We start from the raw sequence: 27,321 nt of genomic DNA on the forward strand, positions 1-27,321 counted from the left end.
TACGACTGTTATGTTACGACCGTTGCAACACAGCCAATGACCGATAAGCTTTCGGCTTTCAACAACCGGTGACGACACTTCCGTCCTCCCGTCTGCAGACAGCTCCGGGCGCGGGAAGTGCCATTGCACCATTCCGTGCGCACGATTGGCTGTGTTCGTGAAAATTTTTGCAGTGCGCCTTGCGAGACTGTTTTCAGTTCATCTGGTTTATCCGCCGAGGAAATCGATGGCCGCAGATTCGTGCTCCGAACTTCGATGAGTGGTCTCATTAGGTTTTCAAGGAAGCGGAACTGCTGGGGCGACATGCGCATGATGTTATGAAACATCGCGGCGTCACCAACTCGGAGCTTGGCGAAAAGGTTGTGAAAATCGCCGTCCACGGCCCTGTTGAGAAATACTTGCCGCACCCAAACCCTTCTGCGTCGCCTTCGTCGTCTTTGGGCGATTGAATACATGACTATAAGTTTGTTTTGAGTGTGAATTTCTTCGATCTCGGCCAGCGCTCGCATGTTGGCAGGAGCCATATTGGACCGCTGGTGACGTCGATTCTGCAGCTCCAAATTTGATTGGCCTGTTGTAAAAGCCGTAGTTTAAGCAGCAGTAAATGTGAACAAAGGTGCCGGCTTAACTGCCGTAACGTTTTTTACAGCCGTTACGTTCGATACGCCAAAAGAGCTGTTACGCGCTTTACGACCATAGTGTGAACATAGCATTAGTGGAACGCGCACTGAGCAGCGGCGCCTAATCTAACGCCGGTGCGCCAGTGTAAGGTAGGGGGAGAACCTCTGGCCATGCTTTCGCGTGTTATTGTGAGCAGTTGTGACGTATGCGCAGCAGACATGAGCATGCCGTCAATCTCGATACGACCTGGTGCAGCGACACACTATGCAAATCAGCAGCGCGCATTCACATCCACTGCATATATGGCTGTGTGAGCGGCTTGACGAAGTGACAAACAAGCAGCAGCCGGCGATTCGGTGACAAATTTCAAATTCTCAGGCACGATAGTGCAAGCTAGGTCGATCAGTTCCGTGTCCAGAAAGAATGACGACAGCTGAACGTCACAAAAGCATTCGCATGAGGTCTAGAATATTAACCTATAGCAAGGAAACCTGCCATATAGAAAGGCAGGCGGTGGATCAGTGATTTGTAGATGAAGAGCTTTCTAAGCGGACGATGTTTCTATTTATGTCTCTGGTTCAAGAACGAGCCTTGTTCAATCAACTTTGCAGGAAGACCTAATCATTGTGGACAAATTCTTAAAGGAAAGAGAAATGGAACTGTCTTATAGTAAGCCGGCTGTGCGGCCTTTCACCAGAGGGCATCTAAAGGATATTCAGCTGTGCCTTGAGGAACAACCTTCAGACATAGTGAAACAACACAAATTGCTGATTAACTAGACAGGCAACTTTCTTGCAATTCTCTTAATCAGAGCTCTGGAAGAACAAATTAACTCAGTAAGGAATTTTCCATGCACCCAATAACGCACGACATTTCAAGGTTCGGCTTCATCCCTACTAACGGTACATAATGCACTTATAAAGCTAAAGTTAGCTTATTCTTCACCTGTTCTGCATGGAATCTCCTGTTCATCCGAAGAGAGACTTCAACGACTAATAGCTGGGAGCCTTAGAGTATGCTTAGGCGTTCCTCGAGCGACCTCAATTTCCTTATTAATTACAGAGGCACGTAAACCTCCATTTCCTATTATGAGGACGGTTGAAACCTGTCGACACTATTTTCGCGTTTCAGTGTAACACAAAAGGCACCTACTAGCAATTGCACTTATTGAGAGAGACAGGACGAACATCAATACGATAATTCGGGTGCTAAAAAATCTACTACCACACAACGAATTTTGGTTCTCAGATATCTCCTACCTATCATGGTGACTTGTCGCTCCACAAATCGAACTTACGGTTCAGGGAATTATTCGCAAACGAGATATGTTTATGCTACCAGCACAACAACGAGCGTTATACCAGATATACTTTCGATAGTCTCGCTATATTCAAGCGTTTACAGACGGTTCTTGCCAAACAAAATCTTGCATAACTGATTTTGCCATTCCAGCATGGAACCAAATACAGGCATGTAAGCGATGTCACACGACACCATCAACAACAGCAGAGCTCTGTGCAATACGGTCTTTTTTACAATGCATAAATTCAATGCAAAACAAGGGGAACAATCGGTCATTATTTGCGACTCGCAGGCAGCTTTGCTTCACTTTATGGTGACTCAGCAAATCGCAAAACATGGCGTTAGTTCACGAGACACTGAAGGAACTCACAAAACAAGTTATGGAATATATTCCTGCAATATCACTGCAATATTGCACGATAGCTGCATTTTAAGTTCATCAGAATTACATATAATTTATTTTAATCTCAACCAAGTGCCATAAAAGCAAACAGAGATTTATTTATTCGAACTTTAAGGTGGACAGCTTTGGTACACCAGACTGAAGCTGCCAGCATCTTCTCTCGCTTGGAAGCCTGATTTATTCAAGTATCCTTATGTGTGTCAAGTTTTAGAGCGATCTTTTATTTTAGTCACATTTCAAAAAAAAAGTCAGGACAACTTGTACTGGCTCTTGTAGAACTATGATAGCGTCACTGAAAAAGGAATGACATACGAATTCATTTTGAGGTAAAGAGATTTATTATTTCAAGAATGACAAACACTTTGCTCCGAGAACAAATTTGAGCTAGTCACTATAAAGTGCTTTCGATTAACTTGAGCCACACCATAGGTGAAGAGCGAAATGTCGTTCTTTAATTACTGTATTCTTCCAATACAGAAACTTCCTATAGACTTGCAGTAAAATTTGAGCACGACCGCCAAGCGAATTTTCAGAGCGTCCGAGTGGTTTGGATTTTATAATGAATTTATGCTCAGTGCATTTGTTTGTTTCTTTGTTGTCTCCAATTCAACATATGGAGGAGGGTGAGCATGAAGCTGCCAGAAACACGTCTGGGAAGACCATCAACCCCCTGAAAACATGACAAAATGCATGCCAGAAAACACAGACATGGCTCAAGTGACCAAATAAAATAAAAATGAAGATGTGGCATGTCATCACACACACACAAGAGTCACCGCAGACACGGACACTTAATAAACGCCTAAGATTACAACGTGTACAGTAAGGGCTCATCAATATAAGTTCAGCATTGACAACAAGCTTACAACTACTTTGACAAATTCCTTAAATCGATCTGTATGATGTCAATAAAAAAAGAACGTAAACAAAATATGCCGCGCATGCAGGATGCACAATTATATCATCGCTAATTCAGGGACTTGTGCTTTTGCAGCCAAATAACTCGATGTTGTTCGAGTGGACATTCGACGGAGGAACCTCCTTCTTTACTTCCCGCCTCCTTCCTTTCAACATGGCGTCCACAGCGATCTTGTCTATGTTGGTTATGGGACATTCGCACATGATGTAGAAGACGAAGGCGAAGAACAAGCTGAAGAACAGCAATCCAATGGCATCCGTGAACTGCGTGACAGAGATAGGGTCATATTCATTCGCACATGAAGAGATCGTTATAGTTTTGTTCTTGTCTATCAACTACGATAAAATGTAAATTTTGGTTATACCAACGCCGTAGCTAAATATAGAACACTGAGCAAAATTAACATATCAGAGAAGATAATTAAGACAGGAGCAAAATTAAGTATGAATAAGTGGAAAAGAACAGCAATAATCAAGATGTTTCACAATTGCTTAAAAGCAAGGAAACCATCGCTATATTGTAACGCCGCGGCCGACGCCACTGGGGTCTCGTACTAGGGATTCCACCCAGTATTTTAAGGGCCGGGCCCTTAAGGACCGGCCCATGTGCGTGCCTCCGTGTGCTTCTCGTCTGAGAGCAATAAATGTTTTTCACCACCACCACCACCCCGAAGGAGCATGGAAGAGAAAGAAGCGGCGCGAGGTTTTCGGAATGATAGGCTGTTTCGGATCGCCCCATGTTTTCTCTACCATTTTCACTATAAATAAAACCATTCTTAATTCGTAACTATGTACTAAGAACATGACCAAAGTTGCAAGTACTATACTAGTACGAAGCGTAATACAGAGCGGCAGCATTACCTATGACAGGCATCAGCACATCATCTCATCATGCTGAATGTAGAGTTCACAGACAAGCGAATAAAAAGTCACAAATGCAAAAAGTTATTATTGTAATACATTATAATGAAAAACAAATCATCTCAACAAAACGCACAACTATACTGACAAAATGGTCATCATGAAGTTATGTTGCCATACAAATTGCGTCACACAAATTGTGCAGTGGTAGTTACGGAGAACTAATCAGCTCACTGTGCAAGAAACTCGCGCTGGTGTTTTTTAACGTCTCTATGTCGGGACACGTTCAGGATAACACAACTACTCTCTTTACAGATAAGATACGTCTATCTAAGACGTCTGTCTACGACATCAAGACTCCGACGAACTGTATTGCGATGATGGCAAAATCGTGAACATTCGATGAGGATGTGCTTTACATGATCAGGAAGGCTTAGCACAAGTTAGCTAAACAGCCTGTAGATACGCGAAGTCAAGACATAGACGATGTAATATTGTGTCTATAGCCCATTGAAATTTCACGTTTGGCGAGAAGCGCAGGTAAGGCCGAGTCCATGTTGTACATGAGATGTCATTTCGTCCACTCATTGTACCATGCCGTACTTGATAGTTTACGCCTGGTCATTTGGTGGCTGATGAAGAAAACGCTATGAGTGCCAGTTCATTGAAAACATGTTTCCCTGCTGCCAATTTTCCCGCTACTTCATTTCCAGTAATTTCAGTATGGCTTGGGATCCAGTGCAGATGAATTTGATGATCAGAATATGGTGCGATGCTCAATGGTTTATTATTATCATTATTATTCTGCTTAGTAACACAATGAGAAGTTTTCGCCGCGAAAACTGCCTTGCATTAGTGTCTCCAGGCCTGCTTGGAAACCAGAGTTAATCGCCCGGTTGTGACCGTATGTATTTCCAATATTTGATATCAAAGCTTCTTAACTGCCAAAAAACTTTGCTATTGTATATAAGGTTTTGTGTACTAATTGTATTTTTTGGCATTGCTTTCGACACGGTGAAGGTGGCGGATGGCAAGGGCAACGGCAGAGGGTATACAGCTCGGCGTAGGCCCTGTCACCCTTAAATCGCTCAACAGTGAGGTAGCATGCATTATATACATGCATACACGACACTTACAAATAAAAAATACATATATCATTATGTATTTTCAAATCAAGACAGCTATAGGTCCAACAGAGTAACATATGTAATATCTCCAAAGATGTACAAGCACAAGCTTAATTTGTCTTACAGAAATAAATACAATCAAGCATTCAAAATAATATAGAAGTGAAATAACGTAATTTATTAACATAATATCAAAGAAAGCAAATATGCTGTCCTAACGTTATTAAAGCATTTCTATGATTCGGAGTTTTTCACAATTATGGTCGCATTTGATGACGCATTTATGAGGGTTGGGAATAAATATGTTAGTGGTATCCTATAACGGTACCTGGTCCTGCAAAAAGGAACGCTACAGCGCAGATGCCTGAACTTGTATGGCGCTATACCTCGGATGTAGTACGTTTGGTAAACTGCGTGAGCATCTTCATTAATTTCACCCTGTATATATATATAGCGAAGTTAAGATAATATAGGTACGTGGGTTACTTTTGAAACGCCATGCTTCAAGGAAAACATTTGACGCGTGATCGCGGCTTTCAAGGTTTTCAATGCAACAAGCTGTTTGTTTGTGTGGACAAATTATGCAATCCGAATTCGATTTTTTCAATATGTCTCTTGAATGTGCTTCGGAAGAATGGAACGGTCAGTTTTCTAGAAATGAGCTGCAACCACTAAAGTAAAATATTGCTATAAACTATTATTTTCTAATGGCGCATTACGATACATGGTAGAATAAAAATGTTCCCTTCTTCAAATAGCTCAACTTAAATGGAAGGTAGATAAATGTATTTTATTGACAGGAAAGGGAGAGAGGTTGACCTGAGCTAGTGCGCTCTAATCTGCTACTCAGCACTGGGCAAGAGGGAAGGGGAGTAAAAGTACTAGGATAGATGATGATCATAAGAGAAAGGAAGAGTGCTTATGTACATTCGACGGTGGCCCTAATTAGCCGTTCGTCTAGTTTTGTGTCGTGCACAAACTTCAACCGCACTTTAGTCGTCCGCATTGAAGTTTCAGCGTCAGGCTATGGACCCAGAATAGCGGGCCTCGACAGTGGTTTCCTGCAAACATTGCCTAGTCAATATGTGTTCAAACGTTTCAAGCGTCTGACATTGTTCGCTATCAGGGCTGTTCGAGTGACCGGTGAGGTGTGCGTAGGGGCGGGTGAAAGCACGCCCAGCCGAATCCTTCATATCGATGATGCTTTGCTCTGCGTAACCATCGGAGGCAAACAAAACTACCTTCTGGGTCGATCACATGTAGGCGTCTCTGGATGCTGTCAGAGTTGGCTATGTATGTCCTTGTAAGGTTCTGCATGAGTGGCTTGATAACTGAGTAGGTGTCAAGTCACGAGTAGGCAATCCGTACTTCATCAGAGGAAGAGAATGCCGATATTGCCTCACTGTCAGCGAGCTCATTACCACTCACCTACAATTACCAGACACCCATTGAATAGTGATCAAGAGGTCACCTTGCTTGGCACTGTGATGAAGTTTAGCAATTTGCCGCGCGAGCAGGTAATATGGTCCTTTCTTTGAAGCACATTTTAGCGCCTGCAACACTCATTTGCCATCGCAGAACACCGTCCACATATGAGGTGTCTGCGTTCTCAAAAAATTACCGCCAATTGGATCGCCTTGTCCTGTCTTTGTTCCATCTTAGTGTGCAGTCACAGTTGGCGCTTTAGCTTTTGAAAGCTAAGCAGCAACTAGTTCCACAACGTGTTTTGCTGCACAGAATGTTCTGCAGCATCCTTTGTTGAGCTTGTCAAAGTGCCGTAGGACTCGACGTTGAGCCCGGCGAGATGCAGCGACGTCTAATAGTGATTTTGTCCTTCTGCATTGTTATGCTCTACCCCGTATCGTGTGAAGTTGCTCGTACTGGCCATCAATAGGATATTTAGGTGCGGCTGCGCTGAGCTTTTTTTACGTCGCGTAAGGTTTACGCGATGACATCTTCAACAGTAGGTGGTGAGTGGGTGATTTAACGGGAGGTGTTGACAGATTCTTGAAATGTTGGCCAATTGATGCAACGAACAGTGTGCGGAGCTGGGGTATGTAGCCATTTCAATTGAATATATGTTACAAGATGGCCGCTTCATTGGGTGCCGAGATCAGTACACCATCGTGTAGCAAACAGCAGGCTCTTAGAAACAAACGCACGGTTAAGAAAATCTGCAATTAGTGCCTCGAAAATATGTTGGCGAACCATCATTGGTCACCATCAAGCCTTAACGAAGCATGAAGTCAGCGCAGTCTCTAACACGGGCGTTCGTCGAAGCAGAGTCACGCAACGAACAGTGTGCGGAGCTGGGGTATGTAGCCATTTCAATTGAATATATGTTACAAGATGGCCGCTTCATTGGGTGCCGAGATCAGTACACCATCGTGTAGCAAACAGCAGGCTCTTAGAAACAAACGCACGGTCAAGAAAATCTGCAATTAGTGCCTCGAAAATATGTTGGCGAACCATCATTGGTCACCATCAAGCCTTAACGAAGCATGAAGTCAGCGCAGTCTCTAACACGGGCGTTCGTCGAAGCAGAGTCACGCAACGAACAGTGTGCGGAGCTGGGGTATGTAGCCATTTCAATTGAATATATGTTACAAGATGGCCGCTTCATTGGGTGCCGAGATCAGTACACCATCGTGTAGCAAACAGCAGGCTCTTAGAAACAAATGCACGGTCAAGAAAACCTGTAATTAGAGCCTCGAAAATATGTTGGCGAACCATCATTGGTCACCATCAAGCCTTAACGAAGCATGAAGTCCGCGCAGTCTCTAACACGGGCGTTCGTCGAAGCAGAGTCACGCAACGAACAGTGTGCGGAGCTGGGGTATGTAGCCATTTCAATTGAATATATGTTACAAGATGGCCGCTTCATTGGGTGCCGAGATCAGTACACCATCGTGTAGCAAACAGCAGGCTCTTAGAAACAAATGCACGGTCAAGAAAACCTGTAATTAGAGCCTCGAAAATATGTTGGCGAACCATCATTGGTCACCATCAAGCCTTAACGAAGCATGAAGTCAGCGCAGTCTCTAACACGGGCGTTCGTCGAAGCAGAGTCACGCAACGAACAGTGTGCGGAGCTGGGGTATGTAGCCATTTCAATTGAATATATGTTACAAGATGGCCGCTTCATTGGGTGCCGAGATCAGTACACCATCGTGTAGCAAACAGCAGGCTCTTAGAAACAAATGCACGGTCAAGAAAACCTGTAATTAGAGCCTCGAAAATATGTTGGCGAACCATCATTGGTCACCATCAAGCCTTAACGAAGCATGAAGTCAGCGCAGTCTCTAACACGGGCGTTCGTCGAAGCAGAGTCACGCAACGAACAGTGTGCGGAGCTGGGGTATGTAGCCATTTCAATTGAATATATGTTACAAGATGGCCGCTTCATTGGGTGCCGAGATCAGTACACCATCGTGTAGCAAACAGCAGGGTCTTAGAAACAAACGCACGGTCAAGAAAATCTGCAATTAGTGCCTCGAAAATATGTTGGCGAACCATCATTGGTCACCATCAAGCCTTAACGAAGCATGAAGTCAGCGCAGTCTCTAACACGGGCGTTCGTCGAAGCAGAGTCACGCAACGAACAGTGTGCGGAGCTGGGGTATGTAGCCATTTCAATTGAATATATGTTACAAGATGGCCGCTTCATTGGGTGCCGAGATCAGTACACCATCGTGTAGCAAACAGCAGGCTCTTAGAAACAAACGCACGGTCAAGAAAATCTGCAATTAGTGCCTCGAAAATATGTTGGCGAACCATCATTGGTCACCATCAAGCGTTAACGAAGCATGAAGTCAGCGCAGTCTCTAACACGGGCGTTCGTCGAAGCAGAGTCACGCAACGAACAGTGTGCGGAGCTGGGGTATGTAGCCATTTCAATTGAATATATGTTACAAGATGGCCGCTTCATTGGGTGCCGAGATCAGTACACCATCGTGTAGCAAACAGCAGGCTCTTAGAAACAAATGCACGGTCAAGAAAACCTGTAATTAGAGCCTCGAAAATATGTTGGCGAACCATCATTGGTCACCATCAAGCCTTAACGAGGCATGAAGTCAGCGCAGTCTCTAACACGGGCGTTCGTCGAAGCAGAGTCACGCAACGAACAGTGTGCGGAGCTGGGGTATGTAGCCATTTCAATTGAATATATGTTACAAGATGGCCGCTTCATTGGGTGCCGAGATCAGTACACCATCGTGTAGCAAACAGCAGGCTCTTAGAAACAAATGCACGGTCAAGAAAACCTGTAATTAGAGCCTCGAAAATATGTTGGCGAACCATCATTGGTCACCATCAAGCCTTAACGAAGCATGAAGTCCGCGCAGTCTCTAACACGGGCGTTCGTCGAAGCAGAGTCACGCAACGAACAGTGTGCGGAGCTGGGGTATGTAGCCATTTCAATTGAATATATGTTACAAGATGGCCGCTTCATTGGGTGCCGAGATCAGTACACCATCGTGTAGCAAACAGCAGGCTCTTAGAAACAAATGCACGGTCAAGAAAACCTGTAATTAGAGCCTCGAAAATATGTTGGCGAACCATCATTGGTCACCATCAAGCCTTAACGAAGCATGAAGTCAGCGCAGTCTCTAACACGGGCGTTCGTCGAAGCAGAGTCACGCAACGAACAGTGTGCGGAGCTGGGGTATGTAGCCATTTCAATTGAATATATGTTACAAGATGGCCGCTTCATTGGGTGCCGAGATCAGTACACCATCGTGTAGCAAACAGCAGGGTCTTAGAAACAAACGCACGGTCAAGAAAATCTGCAATTAGTGCCTCGAAAATATGTTGGCGAACCATCATTGGTCACCATCAAGCCTTAACGAAGCATGAAGTCAGCGCAGTCTCTAACACGGGCGTTCGTCGAAGCAGAGTCACGCAACGAACAGTGTGCGGAGCTGGGGTATGTAGCCATTTCAATTGAATATATGTTACAAGATGGCCGCTTCATTGGGTGCCGAGATCAGTACACCATCGTGTAGCAAACAGCAGGCTCTTAGAAACAAACGCACGGTCAAGAAAATCTGCAATTAGTGCCTCGAAAATATGTTGGCGAACCATCATTGGTCACCATCAAGCCTTAACGATGCATGAAGTCAGCGCAGTCTCTAACACGGGCGTTCGTCGAAGCAGAGTCACGCAACGAACAGTGTGCGGAGCTGGGGTATGTAGCCATTTCAATTGAATATATGTTACAAGATGGCCGCTTCATTGGGTGCCGAGATCAGTACACCATCGTGTAGCAAACAGCAGGCTCTTAGAAACAAATGCACGGTCAAGAAAACCTGTAATTAGAGCCTCGAAAATATGTTGGCGAACCATCATTGGTCACCATCAAGCCTTAACGAAGCATGAAGTCAGCGCAGTCTCTAACACGGGCGTTCGTCGAAGCAGAGTCACGCAACGAACAGTGTGCGGAGCTGGGGTATGTAGCCATTTCAATTGAATATATGTTACAAGATGGCCGCTTCATTGGGTGCCGAGATCAGTACACCATCGCGTAGCAAACAGCAGGCTCTTAGAAACAAATGCACGGTCAAGAAAACCTGTAATTAGAGCCTCGAAAATATGTTGGCGAACCATCATTGGTCACCATCAAGCCTTAACGAAGCATGAAGTCAGCGCAGTCTCTAACACGGGCGTTCGTCGAAGCAGAGTCACACATATCATGGTGGGCATTGAAGTCGCCGATAACTATGCGGGGACTTGGACAAGTTTTCGGTATGGACATCAAATATGAACAGTCTATGCATGATGTTGGAGGTATATATCCTCCAATAAGTGAGAATATGCGCCGCTTGTTCTTTAGCGTTCTACAAACGTACACGGTGGAAGCAGGTGGCGGAAATTTGGGCTATGCCTGCCGTGATTTGATGTTTCACTCGCTCGGCCAAACACGCATGCACACTCACACAGAACCGGGAGTTAAAATGTGCAAATAATTTCATTAGGGCATACTCCAGCATGTCAGACTGCCTTAGGCACCTCTAACGAGCTGTTTATTAGTAGTATTTGTCTTTTCTTCTTTCTATAATATGGATAAATAAATTAAATTATGGGATTTTACGTGTCAAAACCACTTTCTGATTATGAGGCACGCCGTATATAGTGGAGGAAGTGGAGGACTCTGGAAATTTCGACCACCTGGCGTTAACGTGCGCCTAAATCTAAGTACACGGGTGTTTTCGCATTTCGCCCCCACCGACATGCGGCCGCCGTGGCCGTAGATAAATAAATAACTATGAGAAAATTCCCTCTTGAGATTGATTGAACTAGATGTAACGGGGATTACCGAGTGAATCCCAAATTCTCTTTGACAAATAGGGGTATTTTAAGGATTCCCTCTTGGTCAAAATTGATCAGCAGGCAACCACTACGCCGCGCCTCAAATAAAATTGTGCTTTTGGCATGTAAGACTTCACAGTTGCAATTCAATTCAAAAGTATTCGCGCACGGCACTTAACAACGCGTTTACATCATTTGCAATTTGGTGAACACCAAATTACGATGTGCTGAGGATGCTTTTTGACTGTCATTCCCTCGTTCGTTACAATCACCGCACGGGCTGTCTGGCTCCACACAGAAAGAAATCTTCCGTTTCATTGTCGTACAGAGCGGTCCAGCGCATGCAACATCAAGCTCCAGTCCTTCGCGAAGCACCTATAATGTGATGCGTCAAATTGCCTCGCCGCCCATGCGCCAAGCCGCTTAGCATGTTCCTTTCGTTCCGTCTCTTAATGGAACCACCATGGTGCAATGTTTAGAACACCTTCGCAACATAAACTTCAGGAGGTCCAAACGAGTCAGGAGATAAAGGTATTTGTTCTGCTATGCGGCACCTTATTAGGGTCGACGAATGGAAGGAAGGCAGCAGACGCAGGTACGTTTATCATCTGTAAGGTGACTGAATTAAATATCAAATTAAGAAAATTCACCGACGATTACGATGCTCCCTAATGCGAAATTTGAGCGGAGCTGCGTACGTGTTTTAATTTCGCAATATATTGGCTGGCACGGACAGTCTGTCTCGTGCGGCATTTTGCAAACGGAGGGATGTATGGCGTGACTGCCTTGCTAATCCGCAGATCGGGAGAGGCGGCGCACTGGGAGAGCCGGGGTGGTTAATAGCAGCCGCAGCAGACAGACTTCCGTTAATGCAGCCCTTTGTTTCCATACAGACGACGCGCGCTACTTTGGCGCAATTTCGAAGTCACTGTCGCCGCAAAGCTCGTTTTGCGCGGTTCTACGCTTTTCTCCTCACGCTTTCGCCATGCCCTCCCCCTCCGCTTTCCGCTTTATGGTTCCGCTGCACCTTCCTCCTTCGCTTTCCTCCGCGTGCTTTCTTGGCTATCGTGGTCTTTCATATCCCGCTGAGATCCGCATTCGCTTTCATCCTTCGCTGTGCTCGTTCGCTCGGTTACGAGGGAGAACGTCGACGCGCGCCGCAGGAACGGGCGCCTAAAAGCTACGCTCTAATATAGCGGGTAAAGATGATCCCGCTCGCTGGCTGTGCGGCAACGCCTGAGGAAACACTCCGCGCTCTTCGACACTTGGCTCACCTGAACGTTTTGCGGGATCGAATCCCGGCCACGGCGGCCGCATTTCGATGGGGGCGAAATGCAAAAACACGCGTGTACTTAGATTTAGGTGCACGTTAAAGAACCCGAGGTGGCCGAAATTTCCGGAGTCTTCCACTACGGCGTTCCTCATAATCAGAAAGTGGTTTTGGCAGGTAAAACCCCATAATTTGAGCAATTAAATTTCACCTGAACGTCATTCTTCATGGGCGTGTGCATTCGCGCTCGGATATAGCGTCCACACGAACAATTTTGCAAATGGATGTGCTTTTTTACGCTTTTAGTGATCTTCCTGACCGCTGAAGAACGGCACACTACATCTCAACACCACTAAGGCGGTAGTTGGACGTTTGCCACGAGTCCAACCACCACCAATCGATCAGTGCCTATCCAGACGTCAACTCAGCGTGGACACCAACTCTTGACGGGTCTCACAAAAGGCTCGCAAAATACAAGCTCTCCGCAGAGGAATTTCGGGTGGAACCGATTTCTTCGACCGAAATTCAGGAAGATCTGGCGTTGTCTTATGACCCAGTGCGAAAAAAAAAGAGGATGAAACCGCAAGCTAGGCAGGCGTTGCTAAGCCGGAGAAGGATTTTCTCGACAGAGATTCCGAAAGAGAAGCAGGCGCTTTGTTGCGACGCGGAACACAGTGCAAAGGAGGTTGAAGTAGCTAGCTTGGGAGATGTAGTTCAATCGGAAGAGGAAATCTTTCCGATTTTCCCTCTCGAAATTCAGGAATAGAGTCAGGCGCTGAATTACGATGAAGAACTCTAAGAAGAAAGAAGATGAAACAGCTAGCTCGGGAGGCCTATTTAATGCCGGAGGAGGAAGTATTTCTGATTTCCCCGACGGCAATTCAAGAAGTTGGTGAGACCGAGGAGTCGCCAACGAAAATAAAAGAAAGGCACTTGGAACTGAGAACCAGCAACAATTCGAAGAGAAAGAGGCGTCGCAAATTGAGGAATTTTGCAGGGAAGACAACGCGGCCGAATAAATCTAAAGCCACTAAGCCCTGTGGGGAGCGCAATGGAAGATGTAGAAAGGCGCGTTTGTAGGTTGGAAGGTTTCGAGTCAGAGCGCGTCCGAGTCGTCAGACGAGGTTGAAAAGAAAGCGACTTTCGGCGCGGAGGAGGAGAAAAGCCAGGGGGCTAGTATGTTCCCCCTCGTTTAGTTCTCGAGGTATAGCCTGTATGACACGGTAGAACGCGGCAGTCAGGCGACGCGACATGGTCATATCAAGCAGGGCATTTTGATAGCAATACCAAAAAGGCAGGTGGACAGTTCAAAAGGTATCGGGGCTGTGCAGCGAGGGGCATGACATACGTTCCTTTTGTATTCCCGGGCTGACAAGCTTGACAGGAGATTTCAGACAGCGCCCACCTCGAAGACGGTTTAAGGAGACGGTTTTCGCGCGCGTAATGTTTGGAAAAAACTTTTTGATATGTCGTTCTGTTTTTCGAGCAAATAGGCTTCATTTTTTTTAGATGAGCTTGCAGCGCCAAGTCTAGGTTAGTTGGTTGAGACATGTAGTGCCACTCTTAAGTATCAGTTCGCACTCCGATAGTAGTCTCGAAAATTTTTTTTTTGAGAAAGACGCGTATTTTAGTGGAGACCTTGTTTAACCGCACAATTTAAAAAAAAAGTGTTAGTACTCTCCCCTTAAGGTGTGTCTCTCTCGGACACATAGGAGCAACGCGTTAGTGCTTGCCTCGTACGGGTATTCGTAAGGCGACAGCGGTTGAGAATCGCTTAGAGCGTGCGTAGGTATAAATTAGAATTAAGCTCGAATCTTCGTGTAATTTCAAGTGCGCAAGTTATGTAACATATTTTGGTTCTTTCATTAGTGCGGGTACTTTTGTGGACAAGAGAGAGAAAATGTTACTGTGTGAGTCGCACGACAGTTGAAGATTGGCGGGAAAATCTGGATTGCTCGAGAAGAAAGCTTCGTCTTCACGGCGTCACTTGTCTCGCCAGACTTCTGCAGATAATGCTTTCTCTGGTGTGACGCCAGCAACCGTGGTCAAGGTGTCGTCCTTGCCCAAATTAACGCAAGCTGTGAAGCGCATGCTGTGCTGTACCTCAGTAGAAAACTGACACCGTGAGAAGAGGCTCTTGCCACCTCGGAGAAAGAATGTTTTTGCATGGAATGGGCAATTGAAAAGCTAGGATGCGATATTCGAAGTGTTAAAGTCACGGTCGAGAGCGACCATGGCCCACTTGCGTGGCGGAAGCAAATGAAGCAAATGTCGGACAGAATCGGCAAACGGATGAGATGGTCGCATCGGCCGGAATAAGAATGCAGACGAGCTGGGCCGGGGACACGAGCTCAGAGTTTTTTAGGAACGTGTTATGTATGTATCGCTATTGATGTTATTGACACAGGCAACCTATTTCTGCCTTGTCGAGAGCTGACCATAGATAGAAAGGAGGAAGACAGAGAGAGGGGTAAAACTTTGTAAAGCGATACGGGGATCATAGCGTCCGGTGGGCGTGTCGCTCGGGCACGCCGACGAGTGTTGTGTGTGTGCCTGTGTATTCCCAGGGAGGTGGACACAACGAAGCGAGGGCTGGGTCTTCGAGCTGCCGCGTGACATCAGCCATCACTACTAGAACGATCTCCGAGGCCGCGATTGAACATGGACGCTACGGGCAACCTGTCATTTGGCCACCCTCAGGTCCAATATCTTAGCGACGGAGGTGTTGCACCGCTTCCACCTGTTTGTTGCGGCTTAGGGTAGCATTATGGCAAGGAATCCACCAAGCCCATCGACTGCTACGTCAAGTTATAAAAAATGGAGGAATAAGGGTTGTTGGCTTAGTTACACGGCTCTAGTACAGAAGCCCAATTCATGCAGGAGCAACTTAGACATCCAAGTTCTCATCAGGACCCTCTGTCCTTCCTCTCGAAAAGTCTCCGCTTTTAATCCCGTCGCCCTCCCTAGGCGAGTCGACTAGGGAATCTGAAGACTGTTCAACATCAAATCACACTCCTCGACTTCGTGGCGATACCACGCACATGCTCGCAAACGCGCAGTTACTCGGCCTCCGAAGAGACTGGTTTGGAATATGCGGCAAGAAAGCAACCTGTGATCGTCGTTGTTGTTCCCCTCCTTTTCATCCTTCGCTCAGGCTTCCAGGTAAAGGTTGAGGTGAGGGCCTTTTGTGAGACCCGTCAAGAGTCGGTGTCCACGCTGGGTTGACGTGTGGATAGGCGCTGATGCATTGGTGGTGGCTTGACTCTAGGCAAACGTCCAATTAACGTCTTTGTGGTGTTGAGACGTAACAGGCAGCACAAAAGGATGCCATTAATTTATTTAAAGTGCGGCCGAAGAGAATGGGAGAATCAGAGGCGAGCAAATATTTTCTAGCCACTGAATGCCTAGCTGAGCGCCTCGTGAACTTTCTCTACGCGCAAAGCCACTGCGTCTCATCACCCAGTCTTCTCTAACCATTAAATACTTTTAAATAGCTTCATGCCTTTCGAGATTCGTGCACTCAGTGCAGTACCTGATGGCAGACCGCCTACGAATGTCTATCACTCGATTTTCCAGATATTTATGAATTGAATAACAACAAAACGACCTGGAAGTTGCTTATGAATTTGTCGTGACCTACACAATTAATTTAAGCAAAAAATTTAAATAAGTGTTGTCGAATTAGTATTGTGTGTATTCTCCCGTTATCAGGTGTGTAAAATTTCCGCACAAGTGAATTAATTAAGCTTTGAAAGCACCTCGTTTTATGTTCGCATGTCTCACCATTGTCCACTGGTCCAGGGCTCTGAATTGCCTTGTGGTGATCAACTTGGTGTACAGCACGTAAGGGTGGACGAGGTAGAGGGAGAAGCTCAGCTTGCCCAACGGCATGAAGGGTCCCATGCTCAGGAACCGATTCACGAGATCTGGCCATGGGAGACGCAGTAACAGAACACAGCGCTGCACGATTGTCTAGCAGAAATAGATACCCCTGGGCCCTGGAGACTTAACAGAAAAAGGAAAATCGCATAGAAAGGCAGCGTCAACCAGAAAATTGTACAAGAACATGGGAAACCTCCCGATACAGCTTTCTGTTGCTTAATACTTTCTGAAAAAAAGTTTTTCTGAGCGTGAAAGAAACTCGGCAATGCACGCAAAATTGGCGCGTGGCTGGCCGCTCGAGGCATTTTGCCTGTGTTCGCGAGTTTCTTTCAGGCTCAAAAAACACACTTATCTGTACCATGTTTTGAGCAAGAGAAAGCTGCATTAAGGTTTCCCATGTTGCTCTATAATTTTCTCATTGACACTTTTCATCTATTTATAATATTTCAGGAGTTGAATGGTTAATTAAGGGTAATTATGTAATTATTCTAAATGTAAAAAATAATCTCTGTATCTCCAACCGACGGGAAACAGCATTGCCTTGGTTGTGTCCAGCTACGTAGCATCTGCATATATTTAGATCTTTGTGCATGATAGTTAGACTTCCTGTATATGAAGCACACAATAACTTAGAGCAATGGAGCCAGCGCATACATCAAATGACACGGTATGGTGCGCGACAAGCATATGAGAGCTTGGTTTCTTAGGTGACGTGTTTTCTCTCTTTCTTCACTTTCACTAAAAGTTGACGAAACACGTAAATTGGGAACATCTTTGTAACTTGAAAATATTTCAATTTCCCCATTTTGTCCTTGGCTTCAGTGAATGCTGGTTTTCTTTAATAAATCGCTTCACTAGTAGAAGTTAATAACATGTTAATAACATTAACAAGTTAATAACAGTTAAATAGAAGTTAACAATAATGTTAATGATAACATGGTAGAAATAAGCAATGAGTGTTTAACTCATAGGCTATGCAACAGAAGGAAGAAAGCTTACATGTGTACTAATCGAAGTATAATAGAGCACAACAGTCGATATGTTCGCTTACAGGCACGGTGAAAGTCGCTAGCCCTTCACTTGTCGACAAACTGCACGAAGCCTGCCTAGTCGCCTTGCCAGCTCTCCCGCTCATGTGTTCTTGGTCAAAGCGGGCGGCCTCAGAGCAGAGATTCTCGCTTCGTGAAGGAATATTTTCAGCGCAGACAAGACGACCACACAAGTACTCACACACGAAGGCAGAATCAGTGCTGACTGACAGCGGATCCGATGTACTCGTGTTCCTTGCGCCGAGAACGTTCGCTCATAACGAAATGAATAGCCTATTCCGAGATCAATTCTGCTGTTTCACTATTACTGCGGGAATTCAAATTGCGCAGCGACGCGCGCGTCATACCTGCCGTCCCTGTGATGCAAGAGTGCAGCATCCAGGTGACCGAGACACTCCAGAGCAGGGGATAGAGGCAGGCGTACAGGGCCGCCAGCGCAGGGTCGTAAGGAATCGCCGCCGAATCCCACGCGTAGGGAAACAAGCACACCAGTGTTGTGATCGCGACAGCCACGACCCACAGCACTGCGACACGCACCTGCACGTGTAGAGATTAGAAGTCGGGTGTCGCGATTACTCATCGACAATCGGAAGCCACGGTAATAAACTTGCTTAAACATGCTTGCTTCCGAAATCAACGGATGCTTCGCGGACTGATGCGGAATATATGAACGCGGATAGACGCTTCGTGATGGGTGCATTTATTATGCCAAAATGAGCCAAATCAGGTGTCATTGGTCTGCGCAATCAATTTAATGGAATTTACTGTACGCAGCATCCCTCGCTTTCCACGTGAAGCTGAAATATGCCTGACACGGAAATTCACGTGAGTGACTTTTGAAATCGCGATAAAAGGCAAGGTATCACGGCAGCTCGTGCAGAATTCAGTTGGTAAATACTATACCTGATAGCTGCATATTATGTAAGTGCACGGCGGAAAAAAAGATTCTAACCATACTCAGAACATTTATCTAGGAAGCTCGAAGTGCGTGTTGTTCGAGCTGGATAGAAAGCGATTTTTTTAGGGCGACATGCTTCCAAATATCGCGATCCAATAGGAATATCTATTCGTTTTTATGACACAATGTCATAAGACCATCGCAAAAAAGATACATATATATATATATATATATATATATATATATATATATATATATATATATATATATATATGTATTAACAAAAATTTTCAGCCCAGTCCATCTCATGATCGGTGTCGACGATAATGCTATTAGCATTGAAACACTGTACAGACAAAACGTATTGTTAAAGACACCTTTATTCATAATCTATGGTAGGCGAAGTTGGCTAAGAATGATAATCGCATTATTACGGATGGATGGATGCTATGGCTGACCCCTTTGGAACGGGATGGTGGGTTTCGCCACCAAGCTCATGTTATTATATTGCCAAATGTCCTACCTATGTCCAAAAAGAAAAAAATAGAAGAAAAAAAACCAACCCTCACTGTGAATTTTGCTTTTGCACGCTTGCGTTGTTTGTCGTATGCCTAGTTTTTTTCCACCAATCCTCCAATCGTCGCTTACTAACTTCTACTGCGGACATGTTTACTTTGCCACTGCTCTCACTGAAACCAAGGGCTTCAAGGGGACCAAAGATGCCTAAATCGACCACTCGGCAGATATATTTATATTCTAATAAAACGTGCTCCATCGTTTCCCTAGCTTTACCGCAGCGAGCACATGCTTCCTCTTGTTCTATCTGGCTTTACAAGTACGCGTTCTAAGGCAACCTGATCTCGCTTCGAAAAGTAATGAGCTTCCCTTTAGCTCTCATAAGTTGTTTTTCGTTCTTTTTCGTTTTTTCCTCTTAAGTAGTTACTCATAGCAGGTTTCGTTTCCATTGCAGCCACCCATGAGATGATCTCAGTCTCTCTGACTTTCCCCTTGACGTTCTTTGTTGCCATGTTGTTCACCGAAGAGGTCGCATACTTGCTGGTATGTTTCCTAGTTTCCTCCACTGTGAGTCAATATTTTTCTTGTACAAATACCTGAAAGCTTTCCCAGCTCATTTACTTTCTTCCATATTCCTCAGTCATTCTTCATACTCAATTTTACTGTGAGCTTCTCTCACTTCAAAACTTGCCCAGCCCATATAACCCTGCACAGTTTCGTAGTCTTCCCGTGAGCGCCCAATGTGAGGCGTCCCACTCACCTTTGCTGGCCATCAAGCCCTTGATGGTCCTTGATTTCAAGCAAACTATTGTATTTCCAAATGTAAGTCCTGGAACCTTTACACCTTCCCACATACCCCGGAGAACCTCGTACCTATTATATCCTCATAGCGCTCTGTGCTTCATTATGGCCGCATTTCTTTTCCCTTATTGCTTTTTCCTGCGTTTCCATATATCTATCGCCTTCGTTTATCCATATACCAATGTATTTATATTCTTTTACTCGCGGTATTTCCTGGCCCTGTATTGCACTGTCTGTTCACTGTGTTCAGTGAATAACACCTGATTTTTTAACGCTAAATTTCAGACCTACATTCTTAACTTCCTGTCCACAGATATATCACTGTCCACACGTTGCATATCACTTTGCTTGTTAACTAGCAAGGCAATGTCATCCGCATAATACAAACCTGTAAGCTTGTGCTCTACTACTTTAGCTGCCTGTTTGTATGAGAGGTTAAACCTATGTTACTTTCCTCTAGCGACCTTTCCATCCTCATCACGCACATCATAAACCGCAGTGGGGATAAAGGGCACCCCTGCCTTAGTCCTAGGTTGAAATCAACTTTCTCCTCGCTCCTCATCCCTTCCCATTCAATGGAAACGGTATCTTCTAGGTAAATCTCTCTCAAAAGCTGTATACAATCGTCGCCCAAGCCTTCCCCATCCAGAATATCCCACAAAATGTTGCGGCATACGTTGTCATTCGCTCTTGTAATGTCTAAAAAAAGTCACATATAACGGTATCTTTTCTACTCTGGATATTTATATAGGCTGAGTTAGGACAAATAAGGAATCTAGACGCCTACCTATTCAGAAGTTCGCCCGGTAATGCCATTATTCTTTGCCCATGCTTCCAGCTTTAGTTTAATTGCCTGCATTGCTAACCTCTATACTGCAGATGTAATGGCGTACGGTCTATATGAGTGAATTCTATCGTTCTTCCCTTACCTTTATACAAGGTGCTTTTTAACTGCACAAAATATAAACCACACAGATGCTCTCTTCCCAGCCAGTTTCGGGTTCAAGCAGCCTGTCAAGGGGAAGTAATCGTTCGCGTAGCTCCCACATGAAATCCGCTATTCAAAATGTAATCTTTCGGATAGGTAGTGTCGAGGACGGGCCCCAAAATACTCATTTGCTGTAGCCACTTATTGTTGATAATTAGAAAGTTATTTACCGTAACTTGGCTGATTACGCACGTAATTGCGGCAAATGCTTTGTATCTAGAGGCTGCCTATCTGTACACTCAAAGGGTTAACATAACGTTACCGTGATTAATATTTTTCTAATCTGAAAAATTTGGTGCCGCAAAAAGAAACCACCCTGTATATTAAAATCACTCTAATTTGTCGCGAACTGCCTGGTATTCGCCTATCTTTTAAAACGTTTTTCTACTGCTTTCTACAGACTTTCCTTACTTTTTGGACATAGTTCTTTAATCAGCCTAACGGGAACTTTGTCTAGCCCTGCGGCTATCCACTTCAAAATTTTCTCTTCGGCTTTCTTCCAGTTGGAATTCGTCAGCACCAGCTCCTTTACCATCTGGTTCTCTTTCCTGCTCTTATTTTCCTCAAGTAAAACCTCGTGATTGCCTTAGAAAGTATAATGTGTTATTTTCCGAATGTTATGTAATGCCGCGTCCCCTTCCAGTTTGTTTCCATCTTCGTCTCGGATACGTTGTTATATTGTTCTAGACTTCCTACCTAATAAGCTTATGTGATTCCAAAATATTCTAGGTGCAGCATTCTTTTTCTCAGGTGTTTCTGACAGCCAATTAGGACCCTGTTATCTAAAACACGACACCTATAAAATAGTGTGGAACCTTTGACAGCATTTTTTAATTTTCTTTCTCTCTCTTCGGGAACTAGACCTTGAGGTCAGCTATTACTGTTTATGTAGCCAAACGAAGGACAAAGGAAAGAGCGTACGTACAACAAAAAACCCATAGTACACAGCACACTTGCATCACAGTATTATATATATATATATATATATATATATATATATATATATATATATATATATATATATATATATATATATATATATATATATATATATATATATATATATATACATAAGGCTAGGTCGCTTGGCGGTGTTTTTGCCCAATTTCAGATTAGCAGATATTAAACAAGCCATCGGCTCCACAATTTTTTTTTTCCTTTGTCATGTCACCCAGGGTTCACAATGCTTCAAACAAGGGTCATTTTGCAGATCACCGCCATCAAAATCTGGCCGGTACGGCCTGGTGTCGAACCAGTGACCATGACTTCAGCAGCGTATACGTGCGCCATACAAGTCGCTAATATTTTTCTAAAAAACAAATATGGTGAAGAAATTCTGTTGGACACATGTTCAAGTATCATCGCACTGAGCGCATCTCTGGCTTGGACACGCCAGTTTGTGCTGCTGACAGGTGACAGCCGTGTCACTGCTAATTTCTGAAACCTCTCATGAAAAGTATTCCCGCGCTGGTAATAATTCATCCGTGTCGAGAACCATTTTGTCGAGGCTGTCGGCCCTTTCACCATAATCGTGCGAGCCGTGACCGAGGGGTGTCGCGGAGTGAACGGCCGATCACAACAACCTGTCCACCGGCTCGAAAGGGGGCAGCTCATCGGTGCCCATTGAAGAGCCCTTGGCCGCGCAGCAGGCGCAGCTCCGGCTCGAAGTCCCAGGTTCGCGAGGAGGATAGAAAGGCCGATCACAACAATGCGTTATCCTTTATTCTATGCTAGGGCACTATTCTGGACATTCCGCCATTTTCTTCGATGCGTGACGTAGGCGCGACGCAAACAAATTGGCGCTGGTGGTCCCGTTTTGCTTACGTAACGTGACGCCAACTTGACGTTTCGCCTAACAAACGTCAAGTTGCTTGTTAGGTCAGAGGCAAACACTTCAGGATACTGATGCCGTACTTTGCTGTTGGCAGGCTCACCGCCGACGCTCGGATACACTTGGAGGGACCGGCTGTACCCACTAGCAAGGTTACGGACATGCGCATCTGAGGATCCGTTTGGCGCATGCGCTTCACCGTCCTTCTGCGCTCTGCAGGCTGCCTTCATCACGTCACGAGCGTCACGTCACGAGCGTCAGGACTTGCTCTGCCACCTGGTGTCTCCTCTGTCGCTTAAAAAGCCTGCTCCTTCAACGGACGCTTGCAGTCAGCGGCAAACATTTCAGGATACTGATACCGTACTTTGCTGTTGGCAGGCTCACCGCCGACGCTCGGATACACTTGGAGAGACCGGCTGTACCCACTAGCAAGGTTACAGACATGCGCATCTGAGGATCCGTTCGGCGCATGCGCTTCACCGTCCTTCTGTGCTCTGCAGGCTGCCTTCATCACGTCACGAGCGTCACGTCACGAGCGTCAGGCCTTGCTCTGCGCCCTGGTGTCTCCTCTGTCGCTTAAAAAGCCTGCTCCTTCAACGGACGCTTGCAGTCAGCGGCAAACACTTCCGGATACTGATACCCGTACTTTGCTGTTGGCAGGCTCACCGCCGACGCTCGGATACACTTGGAGGGACCGGACCGGCTGTACCCACCGGCAAGGTTACGGACATGCGCATCTGAGGATCCGCTCGGCGCATGCGCTTCACCGTCCTCCTGTGCTCTGCAGGCTGCCTTCATCACGTCACGAGCGTCACGTCACGAGCGTCAGGCCTTGCTCTGGCACCTGGTGTCTCCTCTGTCGCTTAAAAAGCCTGCTCCTTCAACGGACGCTTGCAGTCAGCGGCAAACACTTCAGGATACTGATACCTGTACTTTGCTGTTGGCAGGCTCACCGCCGACGCTCGGATACACTTGGAGGGACCGGCTGTACCCACTAGCAAGGTTACGGACATGCGCATCTGAGGATCCGTTCGGCGCATGCGCTTCACCGTCCTTCTGTGCTCTGCAGGCTGCCTTCATCACGTCACGAGCGTCACGTCACGAGCGTCAGGCCTTGCTCTGCGCCCTGGTGTCTCCTCTGTCGCTTAAAAAGCCTGCTCCTTCAACGGACGCTTGCAGTCAGCGGCAAACACTTCCGGATACTGATACCCGTACTTTGCTGTTGGCAGGCTCACCGCCGACGCTCGGATACACTTGGAGGGACCGGACCGGCTGTACCCACCAGCAAGGTTACGGACATGCTCATCTGAGGATCCGCTCGGCGCATGCGCTTCACCGTCCTCCTGTGCTCTGCAGGCTGCCTTCATCACGTCACGAGCGTCACGTCACGAGCGTCAGGCCTTGCTCTGCCACCTGGCGTCTCCTCTGTCGCTTAAAAAGCCTGCTCCTTCAACGGACGCTTGCAGTCAGCGGCAAACACTTCAGGATACTGATACCTGTACTTTGCTGTTGGCAGGCTCACCGCCGACGCTCGGATACACTTGGAGGGACCGGACCGGCTGTACCCACCAGCAAGGTTACGGACATGCGCATCTGAGGATCCGCTCGGCGCATGCGCTTCACCGTCCTTCTGCGCTCTGCAGGCTGCCTTCATCACGTCACGAGCGTCACGTCACGAGCGTCAGGCCTTGCTCTGCCACCTGGTGTCTCCTCTGTCGCTTAAAAAGCCTGCTCCTTCAACGGACGCTTGCAGTCAGCGGCAAACATTTCAGGATACTGATACCGTACTTTGCTGTTGGCAGGCTCACCGCCGACGCTCGGATACACTTGGAGGGACCGGCTGTACCCACCAGCAAGGTTACGGACATGCGCATTTGAGGATCCGCTCGGCCCATGCGCTTCACCGTCCTCCTGTGCTCTGCAGGCTGCCTTCATCACGTCACGAGCGTCACGTCACGAGCGTCAGGCCTTGCTCTGCCCCCTGGTGTCTCCTCTGTCGCTTAAAAAGCCTGCTCCTTCAACGGACGCTTGCAGTCAGCGGCAAACATTTCAGGATACTGATACCGTACTTTGCTGTTGGCAGGCTCACCGCCGACGCTCGGATACACTTGGAGGGACCGGCTGTACTAGCAAGGTTACAGACATGCGCATCTGAGGATCCGTTCGGCGCATGCGCTTCACCGTCCTTCTGTGCTCTGCAGGCTGCCTTCATCATGTCACTAGCGTCACGTCACGAGCGTCAGGTCTTGCTCTGCCACCTGGTGTCTCCTCTGTCGCTTAAAAAGCCTGCTCCTTCAACGGACGCTTGCAGTCAGCGGCAAACACTTCCGGATACTGATACAGTACTTTGCTGTTGGCAGGCTCACCGCCGACGCTCGGATACACTTGGAGGGACCGGCTGTACCCACTAGCAAGGTTACGGACATGCGCATCTGAGGATCCGCTCGGCGCATGCGCTTCACCGTCCTTCTGCGCTCTGCAGGCTGCCTTCATCACGTCACGAGCGTCACGTCACGAGCGTCAGGCCTTGCTCTGCCACCTGGTGTCTCCTCTGTCGCTTAAAAAGCCTGCTCCTTCAACGGACGCTTGCAGTCAGCGGCAAACACTTCAGGATACTGATACCGTACTTTGCTGTTGGCAGGTGAGTTTGATACCTTACCTGCCTATTCTTTGTGTCGTTTTGCCGCTCACTGCACAGCAATGTCTCATCTATGTGGTTCATGTTCTAACGCTATACCTGATGATGGGAAATGTTTGACATGCTGTTCTTGTAATACGAGCTTTCACGTAGGAAAAGGTCGCAGTGCGATTGCTGAAGGCACGTTTGCAAAGATGTCTTCCGCGAAACGTGGCACTGTCCCGCTTGCAAAAGCGGCACGGGAAGCCAGTCCTCTGGAGGCGTAGCTCGTGCGGACAGTACTATGGCGCAGCAGTTGAAGTCTGTGAACGAGAAGCTTGACAAGTTGGGCAGAACTGTCAGTACGCTCGCTATGAAAGTGGGTGAGCTGTCGACGTTTGGGGAGGCCTGCGCTAGAATTTCAGATGCTGCTGAGGAAATGCAGAGATCTGTTGATTTTCTCTCCGCTAAATATGACTCAGTAACATCCTTCGTTACAACCACCAAATCAGAAATAACGGAGCTTCGTAGCCAGGTTGTCTCTCTGTCGTCGACGCTGACCACCCAGGCGGAGCAGCTTGACTGAGCAAACACAGGGCTGAATGATTGGAACAATACAGTCGCCGATGCAATTTTGAAATTCACGGCCTTCCAGCTAAATCTAATGAAGATTTGACTTCCTTCATTTTGGAACTTGCAGTGAAATTGAAAATATCTGATTTCAAAGCAGCTGACATTGCCGCCGTTCACCGTTTGCGCAGTCAAGGCGTCACCCCGCCCACTATTCTGGTCCAGCTGCAGAGCTTCGCTGCGAAACAGAAATGGTTCGAGGCACGTGGAGCTCTGTCTGGTCTAGCGCAGTTGGGAGTGCTTCCACGCCTGTATTTTAATGATAATTTAACTCTTGAGAACCGAGACCTCTTTCGGATGGCACGGTTAAAGAGCAAGGAAACAAATGATAAATTTTGCTGGACAAGAAACGGCAGAATTTTTGCTAGGAAATCAGAAGGGGCGTCACTGCTCAGAATCGATAGGAAGTCCGATCTTGATAAAATTGTTTGAATATGCACAGTTCCGGCTTTCTTGTCACTACTAACTTTTCCGAAGCTAAGGCATTTTTATCTGAGCCACAAGGAAATGCTTTGCGAATAAGCCATGTCAATATACGTAGCATTAAGAAACATTGGGACCAGTTCGTCGCTGCAACCTCAAGTGTCCGCTTTTTGTTTGATGTTTTCGTCTTGACAGAAATAAACATCCCATTTGAATGTACTGTGCAATATACTGTGCCAGACTATCAAACGTTTACATACACACGTCCTGTAGGAAAAGGGGGAGGCATCGCTGTTTTTGTTAAAAATAAGTGGTCCGTTTCGGAACTAACTGTTTCCTTAGTTCACGCTGAAGCAGTAGCGCTTCGCCTGAGCACTCCTGAGCTGTCAGTTGCCATTTTTGCAGTCTATCGCCCTCCGCGCTTCAATACACGGTTGTTTCTGTCTGAGCTAGATACTGCTTTATCATCACTTTCACTAGATGAACATGTGTGCCTGATAGGCGATATAAATATAGACACACTCTGTCCTACGAAGGCACTTGTCAGTGATTACATTGACATTATATCAAAATGGGGCCTAGAAACAACAATCCGTTGTGCCACACGCGAAGAATTTTTGGCAGATAGCCTTACGGTTTCATGTATCGACCACATAAATGTGCGGTCATGTAATTTAGTTATTAATTCCACAGTAGTTCAAACAAAACTAGCTGATCACTATTTCGTATGTACTTCTTTAACACAGCCACTATTGCTTCTAGCGCGTCCAAGACAGAAATTTCAATACCTGATTCAAGGTTATTTGATAGACTAGTCAAAGAATATGATTGGCACATATTTCTATCAACCGTGCCCGCGTCGGAAACTTACGAAAAAT

At 46.2% G+C, this 27,321-nt stretch overlaps 1 protein-coding gene across 1 annotated transcript in view; it reads right to left on the reverse strand.

Moving 5' to 3' along the window:
* Window positions 1-2,663: 2,663 nt before the first annotated feature.
* The window catches only part of LOC139051354 (nose resistant to fluoxetine protein 6-like), an 89,772-nt gene continuing 65,114 nt past the window's right edge, over window positions 2,664-27,321 (reverse strand). Inside the window, exons 8-10 of the mRNA XM_070528374.1 lie at window positions 18,087-18,276; window positions 16,592-16,734; window positions 2,664-3,508 (exon numbers count right to left, since the gene is read on the reverse strand). Coding sequence (XP_070384475.1) covers window positions 3,299-3,508; window positions 16,592-16,734; window positions 18,087-18,276 — 543 coding nt within the window. The 3' untranslated portion in view covers window positions 2,664-3,298. The remainder of the gene's footprint in view (window positions 3,509-16,591; window positions 16,735-18,086; window positions 18,277-27,321) is intronic.

This window comes from Dermacentor albipictus, unplaced genomic scaffold (assembly GCF_038994185.2).
Source record: "Dermacentor albipictus isolate Rhodes 1998 colony unplaced genomic scaffold, USDA_Dalb.pri_finalv2 scaffold_11, whole genome shotgun sequence".
Taxonomy (NCBI): Eukaryota; Metazoa; Arthropoda; class Arachnida; order Ixodida; family Ixodidae; genus Dermacentor; species Dermacentor albipictus.